This window comes from Salmo salar, chromosome ssa20 (assembly GCF_905237065.1).
Source record: "Salmo salar chromosome ssa20, Ssal_v3.1, whole genome shotgun sequence".
Classification (NCBI taxonomy): Eukaryota; Metazoa; Chordata; class Actinopteri; order Salmoniformes; family Salmonidae; genus Salmo; species Salmo salar.
The window spans coordinates 41,219,675-41,232,150 of NC_059461.1; the positions used below are offsets into that span (position 1 = coordinate 41,219,675).

The 12,476-nt window shown below is 41.1% G+C and overlaps 1 protein-coding gene across 5 annotated transcripts; it reads right to left on the reverse strand.

The window, feature by feature from the left end:
- Window positions 1–235: 235 nt before the first annotated feature.
- Window positions 236–7,958, reverse strand: slc35d2 (solute carrier family 35 member D2). 5 transcript variants are annotated; one of them, XM_014161862.2, is made up of 12 exons: window positions 7,734–7,958; window positions 4,027–4,060; window positions 3,751–3,837; window positions 3,487–3,554; window positions 3,277–3,348; window positions 3,096–3,164; window positions 2,838–2,940; window positions 2,181–2,273; window positions 2,001–2,068; window positions 1,581–1,659; window positions 1,062–1,110; window positions 236–958 (listed from the first exon to the last, which is right to left on the reverse strand). In XM_014161862.2, the coding sequence occupies exons 1-11, from the start codon at window positions 7,889–7,891 to the stop codon at window positions 1,069–1,071; spliced, it is 873 nt and encodes a 290-aa protein (XP_014017337.1). In that variant the 5' UTR covers window positions 7,892–7,958; the 3' UTR covers window positions 236–958; window positions 1,062–1,068. The 5 variants fall into 5 exon arrangements, with proteins under 5 accessions (XP_014017337.1, XP_014017335.1, XP_045559280.1 ...); XM_014161860.2 differs by having other exon boundaries at window positions 1,062–1,144; XM_045703324.1 differs by having other exon boundaries at window positions 236–975; window positions 1,062–1,144.
- Window positions 7,959–12,476: the final 4,518 nt, after the last annotated feature.

The window sequence follows — 12,476 nt, forward strand, 5'->3', positions numbered from 1 at the left end:
ACAATCTACAGTACAAGAGCTTTGAAGTTGATGTTTAAATGATTCTGAAATTCATTCTCCCTCCCACCATGTTAACAGACCATAGCATTGTGCGTTTTAGGCCTTGATATGAAATGTTCTGACTTGCTTTGTAGAGGCGACATTGTTGATGTATAAAACAGTTTCTCTTTGTAGGCTGTCCACACTGTTGGTACTTGCTGGTCTTCAATAAACACCATCAATGATCATGATCCAGTTGACAGTTTCATTCCTTCTAGTTTATTGCTATGCTAATGGTTGGTAAAAGAGCTGTATCATCACTACACTGCAGTTCAGTTGTCCTTGAACATACAGCTCAATACACTACACTATGTCTCAGTACACACATTGGTTTCAAGAGTTGCTTAGTAACCACTAATGGCCATTGCTATTTACACATGTACTAGTATGTATGTATGTATGTATGTATGTATGTATGTATGTATGTATGTATGTATGTATGTATGTATGTATAGTATAACAACACTTGTCTTGACAACACAATTAAAATTACAGGTTTCAACTTGCAACACAAATAAACATTGTCAAAAATATGATAATAATTTTTCATAAAGATACATTAAAACATACAAAATGTAAGAATGTCTGCTCCAATATGGAGCAGTTACAAAGGGTAGTGCTTACAGTACAGAAAAATAAACTATGGCATCATGAACAGTTGTATCGCAGGTGTATTCACTTAGATATTGTGTTCACGCACAGCTCCCTTGAAAAAGAGGCCTTGTTCTCAATGGGACTCCCTGATAAAATAAAAGGTTAAATAAAGATAACTTATTTTACAAGGAGTCTGTCTGTGGAATCTTCCATAATGAGAATCTTCAGCTGATCCTGGTTTTTCTGGATTCTGCTTCCATTGCATTGGGATGGTTTGCTGCTGCTGTGGAACGTCAGGTAGGAATACACAAGTCCCCCTGATATACTGACGAGAAGAGAAAACTATAGAGTTGGACATTGGCAAAAACTAAAACAGAATGGCATAGCAACAGCTTTTTTGTGCTAATGTGTAATTAATACATTCTCACCAAATATTCAACCCCAGGAAGTTTGTCCATGAAAACAGGTAATCTCCACCTAAAAACATACCGATGTAGGCCACAGCAACATTCTGAGGAAAGCAATTGATATTGATACACTATATAGTTGACTTGACATGATATTCATGGGTATGTGGACTCATGAGGGGCGGCAGAGTAGCCTAATGGTTAGAGCGTTGGACTAGTAACCGAAAGGTTGCAAGTTTGAATCCCGGAGCTGGCAAGGTGCAAATCTGTTATTCTGCCCCTGAACAAGGCAGTACACTGTTCCTAGGCCACCATTGAAAATAAGAATTTGTTCTTAACTGACCTGCCTAGTTAAATAAAGGTGAAATAAAAAAAATGAGAAGGAAATTATCAGAATACGATTCGCATCAGGGTTGCATTTGAAAACACATTTTTCCCCTTTTGTGCTCACTGACCCTGACCCAGCTGTGTCAATATAACCCCAAATGTTAGGAACAAACATATTGACCCACATGTTACTGGTCCAGTTATTCTTGTTACCTTAATTGCTCCCACCACTGTGGTGGTGAGTGCTGAGTTGTAGTGGCTACACAGCACTATTGAATACATCAGCACAAACCTGAAACAGAGAGAAGCACAAGATCTTCTTATTAATAAGGCCATCACCACTGGGGGTCTATTTTCTGTATTGATATATCCTGAGAATTGTTAGAGGAAGTTGTGTCAGCAACAATGGAGCCGAATGGGACCACGCCATGGCTAAGGTGGGGCGTGTCTCAGTGTTCTGCTCTGCCTCCGGTTGGTAAGGAAGGATATCCTCATTCAGTCTACACTTCATTGCTCTTACAATGTTAAACATCAACATATTAAACTGCCTAGTTTAGGTGGAACAATGCTCCTTAACAGCCATAGAGAAAGGGATATGCTTCCAGTTTCTCTTTCAGTAATGTGTACACTCACCCCATGATGCAGGACATAAGGAAGCAAGAAACAAAGGGGGTGTTCAACCAGTGTTCATATGTAATGGCCTGTCAACACAAAACCACACACACAGGCAAGGTCAGACAGACAGGGATTAGCTGATCCTAGATCTGTGCCTAAAATCAATGTATATCCTGAGAAAAAGGGAAATGTATTTACCTTGTGTAAATCCCCAGTGAATGCACTCGCCAAAAGAGTTGGAATGAAAATGATGAATGCATTGTAAAATAAGATTCCATATTTTCCAAGACTCTTAAAAAAAAATTGAAAATGAAATGTTACGTGAGTCAGTATTACACAAAACAGTTAGCTATTCAACTTCTCAACTACAAGAGGAGAGTGTTGCTGGAGTTTAAAGGTCAAATGATCAACCATGTTAGGCATACTGCACTGTTTTTTTAATCGGTGTGCGTCCTAACAAATGAATCAACGTCACTTAACCTGGCCACAATTAGGTCATTATCATGCAAATTCAGACCCTACACAATGCAACCTATAGAGCTCAGGTCAGCAATACCTCACCTCCTCACCTTTCCTCACATGGCTGGAATGTAAACATACATGATGCCTGGATTCATCCAACCTGCCTTAGAAATATGTATGCAGTCTCCTGTGTCTGTTTAAGAATATCTTAATCTGAAAACTGGAAGTATTTACCTGTAAAGAGAATCTAGTATCAGGTGCTTGGTATTTTCCAAGTATCCAGAACCATTCTTGGATTTTATGAGAAAAAATTAAATAAAACAAGTTTACGTGCTCAAACTAATGTGTTATCTCTTATTATTATTATACTAGTGTGGCAAGAATGTGTCCTACCTCAGTTCCCAGTTTCTTCTTGGTGTACACACCACTGGCAGCAGTGAAGACATCATTAAGCAGAATGAATGTGTAGCCCTCTGCATCAAAGGCCAAGTCAGAGCTATGGGAGAAAATAAAGGGAACATTTTATTCATAATGATAATGAAGACTTCCTTCAAAGTACCTTTGATGTCTTCAGAAGTAATATCAAGCAGAGAAGAGTAGCTCATTCAACAGGAATTTGTTAACAGTGTGAAAATTTGAGTTGCAACTTACCTTGCAGCCACCAATGCTCCAAAAACGATGGCCAAAACACTGTAGATCAGACGATTAGGGATTTTTTTTCTGGAGAGGATATTGAAATTCACATGTTAATACTATAAGGCTGAACTGTAAAAAAGAAGTGAGCCGTTATGATGACAATAAAATATACAGGTGTGAAAAAATGGCCACAAACTTCAATATCCTTGCTTCCATGATCATTGTCATCAATATGGTGAACTTCCTTAAGACTGTGAACATGGGTAAGCTGTAAAGGATTTTTTATAAATGCATTTGTCAGAGTCCCTATGAGTAGAGGTTGGTGTTTAAGTTGTACATACTGTAATTGAGATGATATCTGAAACTACTGCATTAAGTTTCACTCATGAATTAGACTCCATTGTACCTTAACTTCTTTGTACCCGCCAGTCCTGTTATGTGGTTTCCAACATACAGCAGAGGTAGAGGGAAGATCTGTATTGCAATAATTCATTTAATGAATGAATTCAAGATGTTATATTGATGGCAAACTGCAAAAATACATCTTGGAACATCTGACTCTTTTTGAGGCTTATTGTGATTCACCTTTTGTTGTATGCATCTGTGACGGACAGGCACAGGATTGAAACAAGAATATAACAAACTTACTTCACTTAATAAAAACACTTACTTTGATGAAAATGCTTCTGTCAAAGTCTTGAAAGTGAACTGTTTGGTTCATTTTAGCAGCATAGAGAATGATGATTGTAGTGGCCATCTGGAAAAAGGGGGAAATCAAGAGGGGGTTGGATATTTATGAGAAGATGGCAATTTTGCGTTACTGACATTGAATCAGATATTTTTTCCATCAACAATTTGGTTTGTTGGTCATGATGATATGAAGTAATCTGAGGGTAGATCTGTAGTGCAACTTCTACCTCAAGAATCCTGAATTGAGGTATATTACCTGTCCAATTCCTAGAAACATGTACGAGGGAAATCTAAGAAAGAGAAAAGAGATTTTATTGGTCAATCAAGAAAACGTTTTAATAAACGGTAACAACCCCATAACAACTGTCTGCCTGTTGGAGCTTCAAGTTCAGTGGTGCCTGGGGAAGTAGGTATACTCTAATTTTGCTAAAATATCCCAAACGGCCAACCCGGCGAAGGAATGGCACCCTATGTGAAACAATTATATGACAAATTGTGATATACACTCTTAATAACCTAAAAAGATCAGATATCCTTGCTTCCATATTGGTCTTGGTAGGCTAATAGTAGGCATATTATTGAAACAGATAAATGGAGACCTAACTGAGTCAGAAATTCACAGGTTTCAGATTTCCCCCATTCTTTTCAGGTTATTTTCAATCTGTCACACTTTTTTAATAGAAAAATAACAGAATTGGATGTTCTAAGTCCACAACAATTCTTAAATCACATCAGCAGACCACTTTTGAGGTCAAGGAAAAATCTAAGAAATGTAGATTTGAGTGTAGTTACACTTTAATTCTAGCACTGCTCGTTTGGTTAGTGGTGTTTCTGTAGCGCACATGATGGAGTTTGCTAAAGAAATGGCCACTGGATTGGTGCAAATAATCATATAATTCTGCCAGATAGGCATAAGCTACTTTGTAGCGACCGGTATACTGAACAAAAATATAAAACGCAACATGTAAAGTGTTGGTCCCATGTTTCATGGGGTGGGTATAATTTGTGGAAACTTCCAACAGGAATCTGTTGTAAAAACGTTGTAAAATAACAAGGCTGCCAACAAACAACGCATATGTATGTATAGCGGCATAATAAGACACAGGGTAAGGAGTGGGCTATTTCATTAAGTGTTTCACTCCCATCGTTTATTCCGAAAAATGTCTGTCCTCACTCTGGTAGCCTACGGACAAACATTAAGAATAAGCTACGTGGTGAGTTGATACCTATTCCGCAGCTAGTTAGCTAGGTGAATTGATCGTGCTACTTTGTGTACGTTGCTTGTTGGCAACCTTGTACTTTACGAAGTTTTTGGAACAGATTCCTGTTGGAACGTTACACAAATTATACCCACCCTGTTTTATGAGCTGAAATAAAAGATCCCGGAAATTTTCCATACGCACATAAAGCTTATTTCTCTCAAATTCTGGCAACAAATTTGTTTACATCCCTATTAGTGAGCATTTCTCCGTTACAAAAGATAATCCATCCACCTGACAGGTGTGGCATAACAAGAAGCTGATTAAACAGCATGATCATCACACAGGTGCACCTTGTTCTGGGGACAATAAAAGGACACTAAAATGGGACAATGCCACAGATGTCTCAAGTTTTGAGGGAGCGTGCAATTGGCATGCTGACTGCAGGAATGTCCACCGGAGCTGTTGCCAGAGAATTGAATGTTCTACAACAGTCTCCAACGTCATTTTAGAGAACTTGGCAGTACGTCCAGCCGGCATCCAACCACAGACCACGTGTAACCACACCAACCCAAGACCTGCATATCCTGCTGGAGACTGAGACCAACCACCAAGACAGCTGATGAAACAGAGTTTGTACAACCAAAGAATTTCTGCACAAACTATCAAAACCCGTCTCAGGGAAGCTGTATGCTCGTTGTTCTCACCAGGGTATTTCCCTGACTGCAGTTCGGCGTCGTAACCAACTGCAGTGAGTAAATGCTCACTTTCGATGGCCACTGGCACGCTGGAGAAGTGTGCTCTTCACGGATGAATCCTGGTTTCAACTGTACCGGGCAGATGGTAAACGTAGTGTGGGCGCGCGGTTTGCTGATGTCAACGTAGTGAATACAGTGCCCCATGGTGGCGATAGGGTTATGGTATGGGCAGGCATAAGCTACAGACAACGGACACAATTGAATTTTATCGATGGCAATTTGAATACACAGCGATACTGTGATGAGATCCGGAGGCCCATTGTTGTGCCATTCATCCACTGCCATCACCTCATGTTTCAGCATGATAATGCACTGCCTCATGTCGCAAGGATTTGTACACAATTCCTGGAAGCTGAAAATGTCCCAGTTCTTCCATGGCCTGCATACTCACCAGACATGTCACCCATTGAGCATGTTTGGGATGCTCTGGATCGACGTGTACGACAGTGTGTTCCAGTTCCCGCCAATGTCTAGCAACTTCGCACAGCTATTAAATAGGAGTGGGACAACATTCCACAGGCCACAATCAACAGCCTGATCAACTCTATGTGAAAGAGATGTGTAATCAACAGCCTGATCAACTCTATGTGAAGGAGATGTGTAATCAACAGCCTGATGATCAACTCTATGTGAAGGAGATGTGCAATCAACAGCCTGATGATCAACTCTATGTGAAGGAGATGTGCAATCAACAGCCTGATGATCAACTCTATGTGAAGGAGATGTGTAATCAACAGCCTGATGATCAACTCTATGTGAAGGAGATGTGCAATCAACAGCCTGATGAACAACTCTATGTGAAGGAGATGTGCAATCAACAGCCTGATCAATGTCTCGCTGCATGAGGCTAATGGTCAAACCAGAAACTTTCTAGGTTTCTGATCCACTACACTACCCTTTTTAAAGGTATCTGTGACCAACAGATGCATATCTGTATTCCCAGTCATGTGAAATCTATAGATCAGGGCCTAATACATTTATTTCAACTGACTGATTTCCTTTTATGAACTGTAATGCAGTAAAATAGTAGAAACTGTTGCGTTTATATTTTTGAACAGTGTAGTAAACATTTAATTGAGAAGGTTTTTGGGAAAGCCTTCCCATCTACCAGAAGATGGTTAGGCCTATCATTAACATTGCTATATTTTTCATGTTTCTCTGGATGTTTTACTTCATATGAGTCATGTCTTACCTTGCTTCAAAGTAGCCTATAGCCAAAAATCCCACCTTAGAAACGTGGAGGCAATTATTTTATAGACTTCCTCATGTGCTCTACTGTTTTATTAGTTTTCCAATTTATTTCATTGTCTAGCAGGCAAAGGCATTATCTTAGTCATATTACCAACCCATGATAGCTGTTGCTATCATGGGTTGGTAATGATACTGTCCACGAAAGCGCCGGTATGTGCGGTACGCTTTTAAGAACGGTGTTTTCCAGCCAATTGCATTTTGGAACATTTGCAAGTAGGCCTACCGCTGTGTGCACATTGGAGCACTTAAAATGTTAAGAAATAATAGTTGATCAACAATTTAAGCTAAACATTCTTATCTGTTCCTTCGGCCACATTAATTGATACGGTGTATACCTCCACTACACTACTTTGATACGCATGGTGAGGATTAAGACGTGGAGTATAGGCAATGCCAACAAAAAAAGTGGGTATACCGTGTATACCCAACCACTGCTCCAGTTGCTATGCTCATGCCGCGTTAACAACCCCTGGGTACTAGGAAATATCCGAGTTAACACTACATGCGTTCAAGACCACTGGGAACTAGGAAAAAACATGGTCCGAATGGGAAAAAAAGATTTGAAAGGTCATCCAACTCGAAATTCCAAGTCGGGAACTCGGGCCTCTTTCTAGAGTTCCGACCTTCCGACCTAAAGATCACTTACGTCATGATTTACCCTCGATTTTTTTCGAGTTCCCAGTTGTCTTGAAAGCACCACTTGCAAAGGATTTCTAGCGAGTAACCACTGTACTGCAGTGACGAAACGATCTTACCTGTAGTTTGTGAGAATCGTTTTGTTAACAACAATGATCAAGAACGAACTGACGGCGTAGAACGCAGCAGAGAGAAACTTCAACAGTCCGGAATGTTCGGCTTCTGGCAAGTTAGCTGAGGTAGACATTACTTCAAGAATAGTTGTAATCGTCAACATGTGAAATGATCTCTGCTGCTTTCACTTTGGCTTTGTGACGATCGTGTGGAGGAGGTGTTATTAGACTGGGCGGGGATTGTTCAAACAGGCAGCGATATTTTTTTACATTTGTTTTAGTTTTATTGTCACATACACCGGATAGTTGCAGTGAAAAAGTGTTATGAAGGAAATGTGTACAATTACATAATTATGGAAGGTGATAAGCAATAGGCCTATCTTTACTTTTACTTTTTGCATAGAAGAAGGGAGGAGAAATACATCTAGTACCAAATAGACGTAATGTCATTTTGCTGAATCATATGGGCTGCTGCATGATTATTCACAATTAATTGCCAGTGATGGTCAACTTCTAGGCTATAATATAGACCTAATCTTTTGTTTGTACAATGACATGGAATTTGAATTGCTCCTGTAAATCGCTCTGCTAAATTACCAAAATGTAAGTCCATTAGAGGACACCATTGTGGAATTTGTTTTTACTATTTTTCAGCCAGTGCAAACTTTGCACCTTTCTTTTAGATCAAACTTGATCTGGTCCCAGGCTAGATCAACCTGTCTATTTAGCTGTGTATCTGTGTATATGTTTGTTTGTCTGTCTTGAGTCCACACAGGTCACATTCTCCTGGCTGGAAGTCACTGCTCTTGGAGCCAAATGGAAATGTAGTGAATGTAACTGGATAATACAATTAGACCAGTTCCTCATATGCATACTTGGCTGCTTTTATGACAAAATCTAGAAACGTTTCACTGAGTCCATTTTATTCTACACAGGTTTGTAGGCAGGCGATAAGAGAGCTGAGCTGAAGCTCTGTTTTACTCTGCTCAGTGGCTCTTCTCTCCCTCTGTTTCCTCCTTCTTCACTTAATCCTTCTCCGCTTCCTCTGTCTCTGCTTCCTCTGTCTCTGCTTCCTCTGTCTCTGCTTCCTCTGTCTCCGCTTCTTCTTTCTCCTCTTCCTCCCTCTCCGCTTCTTTCTCTTTCTCCACTTCCTCCTTCTCCAGCCTCACAGACTTCAGCACATCTCTCTCCTTGGAAGACAGGATGTAATACCAAGTAGGCATCACATAGTCTATATAGTGGCTTCCTCTCCTATCCTTCTAGACTGATGTGAAACATGTACATTTTAGTCAGTAAGCAAACACTCTTATCCAAAGCAATGCATTCATTTTAAGATGGATACAAAAGTATGTGGGCACCTGCTCGTCGAATATCTTATTCCAAAATCATGGGCATTATGGAGTTGGTCCCCCCTTTGCTGCTATAAGTCTCCATTCTTCTGGGAAGGCTTTCCATTAGATAATGGAACATTGCTGTGGGGATTTTCTTCCATTCACCCACAAGAGCATTACTGAGTTCGGGTACTGATGTTGGGTGATTAGGCCTGGCTCGCAGTCAGCATTCCAATTCATCTCAAAGGTGTTCGATGGGGTTGAGGTTAGGTCTCTGTGCAGTCAAGTCAAGTTCTTCCACACCGATCTCGACAAACTATTTCTGTGTGGACCTCACTTTGTGCACAGGGGCATTTTCATCCTGAAACAGGAAAGGGCCTTCCCATAAACTGTTGCCACAAAATTGGAAGCACAGAATTCTCTAGAATGTCATTCTATAATGTAGCGTTAAGATTTTCCTTCACTGGAACTAAGGGGCCTAGCCCAAACCATGAAAAACAGTCCTAGACTATTATTCCTCCTCCACCAAACTTTACAGTTGGCAATATGCATTTGGGCAGGTAGCGTTCTCCTGGCATCTGCCAAACCCAGATTTGTCCGTTGGACTGCCAGATGGTGAATAGGGATTCATCACTCCAGAGAATGCATTTCCACTGCTCCAGAGTCCAATGGCGAGCTTTACACCACTTCAGCCAATGCTTGGCATTGCGCATGGTGATCTTAGGATAATTTTAAAAAGTGTAATAAATCCATGTAATATAGCCTACACCATCACAATAAATCCATTATTTATTTTAGATAGGTCGAAAGAAACACGATATGAAAAAAATGTAGTCTATTTCAGAAGAACAGAATAGCATACTCTGCTTTGTCCTTATGTTAGGCCCTGATCTGGCTATTCCATATGGCTGTGGGCTACACTAGTTCATTTAGCAGACAATATTTGCTTTGAATTCCGGCATTATTTTATATTATTTTATAGTATGAAGAATACAATTGAACTAGGATATTTTCTCCAAACGATTTGAGGGAGTGCGCACTTGCGGCTATTTTGTGTTGAGCGGTTAACAAAGAAATAGATACTCCTATATGCTTAATTTAGAGTTATTTATGTAACTTTAGTTGTGATACAAATTTTGGGCTATATGTTTTGATTTTAATACATTCTAAGGCTGCATGATGCGACTCTAATGATGATTTGAAAAAAGTTGCATGAAAAGCATGAGCACTGCTTTGTTTTTTTGCGCAGGCTGTACACACTTCATCATTCTCTCTTTCTCACAGGCTACAAGGGAAGACAGACACATCGGGGACGCAACTGTGTGCGTCCTTGTCCAATTCCAAGGGGTATATTGAAGATGTTGGAAGAACTGTCCACATTTACTTTTTGTCAGCCAACAAGATGAGTAGGCCTAACGAACAGCAAAAGCACTAGCCTATGTCAATCTACTATCACCCAAAGTACAAAAGTTCATCTATTCTGTGCGAGAAATAATTATTCCAAACATAGTTGTGGGAAAGTTGTGGGGTGCGATAGAGCCTAAATTAATACAACCACTAGCATCAAAAAAACGGTTTTATGCAATCAGCCTGTCGTAACAGATGAGAACGTTTAGCTTAAAATGTTGATAAACTATTAGGCTATTTCTTCACATTATGAGCTCAGCAATGCGCACACGGCAGTAGGCTATAAGCGCGAATGTCCCATTAGCACCATTCTCAAAAGTGACCACAAATGCAATTATGCATGTAATGCTTTTAATATAAAGGTGCATTTTTATGGTGAAAATGATCTTCCCCACACTTGACACTCGGGCGCAGGCCCTACACCCATTGTAAAGTGGATTAATGTGGTTCCTTTTAAAAGTTATTTGGCCACTTTAGTTGCGATATAAACCTTATCAAAGCATATAGGCCTATGGGCTAGGCTACATGGGGTGTGCTGCTATGATTAGAAACATTTGCAAAAAAAACCTGCGCTGTTTGCCTTAAGCTGGGCATCATTCACAAGTGATAATATAACATTCACAAGAGATAGGGTAATATTGTCACCCATCACACTATTCTTGATTTACTCTTGCCTTTACAAGGTAATATAATATACTAAATAATATATGTGTGAAATTTGTTTTGATTTAAATTAGACCATTATCATGCGCACGTGCTCTCACCACTGGTGTCCCCCAGGGCTCTGTTCTTGGCCCACTCCTATTCTCGCTATACACCAAGTCACTTGGCTCTGTCATATCCTCACATGGTCTCTCATATCATTGCTATGCAGATGACACACAATTAATCTTCTCCTTTCCCCCTTCTGACAACCAGGTGGCGAATCGCATCTCTGCATGTCTGGCAGACATATCAGTGTGGATGACGGATCACCACCTCAAGCTGAACCTCGGCAAGACGGAGCTACTCTTCCTCCCGGGGAAGGACTGCCCGCTCCATGATCTCGCCATCACGGTTGACAACTCCCTTGTGTCCTCCTCCCAGAGTGCTAAGAGCCTTGGCGTGACCCTGGACAACACCCTGTCGTTCTCCACCAACATCAAGGCGGTGACCCGATCCTGTAGGTTCATGCTCTACAACATTCGCAGAGTACGACCCTGCCTCACACAGGAAGCGGCGCAGGTCCTAATCCAGGCACTTGTCATCTCCCGTCTGGATTACTGCAACTCGCTGTTGGCTGGGCTCCCTGCCTGTGCCATTAAACCCCTACAACTCATCCAGAACGCCGCAGCCCGTCTGGTGTTCAACCTTCCCAAGTTCTCTCACGTCACCCCGCTCCTCCGCTCTCTCCACTGGCTTCCAGTTGAAGCTCGCATCCGCTACAAGACCATAGTGATTGCCTACGGAGCTGTGAAGGGAACGGCACCTCCATACCTTCAGGCTCTGATCAGGCCCTACACCCAAACAAGGGCACTGCGTTCATCCACCTCTGGCCTGCTGGCCCCCCTACCTCTGAGGAAGCACAGTTCCCGCTCAGCCCAGTCAAAACTGTTCGCTGCTCTGACACCCCAATGGTGGAACAAGCTCCCTCACGGCGCCAGGACAGCGGAGTCAATCACCACCTTCCGGAGACACCTGAAACCCCACCTCTTTAAGCAATACCTAGGATAGGATAAAGCAATCCTTCTAACCCCCCCCTAAAGGATTTAGATGCACTATTGTAAAGTGGTTGTTCCACTGGATATCATAAGGTGAATGCACCAATTTGTAAGTCACTCTGGATAAGAGCGTCTGCTAAATGACTTAAATGTAAATGTAAATGTAAATGTAATGCTAGATACGGAACATTATTAAAGTGGCTAGTGATCCATTTCTAAAAGTGTCCAGTGATTCCTAATCTATGTCTATAGGGAGTGATGGCTGTTTAGCAGTCTGATGGCCTTGAGATAGAAGCTGTTTTTCAGTCTCT

Coding starts and splice junctions, on each gene's coding strand:
- slc35d2 (XM_014161860.2), bottom strand. CDS start 7,891: ATGTTGACGATTACAACTATTCTTGAAGTAATGTCTACCTCAGCTAAC. Junction 3,838..4,026: donor TGTTTCTAGGAATTGGACAG/GTAATATACCTC, acceptor CCCTTTTTCCAG/ATGGCCACTACAATCATCAT. Junction 3,165..3,276: donor ATGGAAGCAAGGATATTGAA/GTTTGTGGCCAT, acceptor TATCCTCTCCAG/AAAAAAAATCCCTAATCGTC.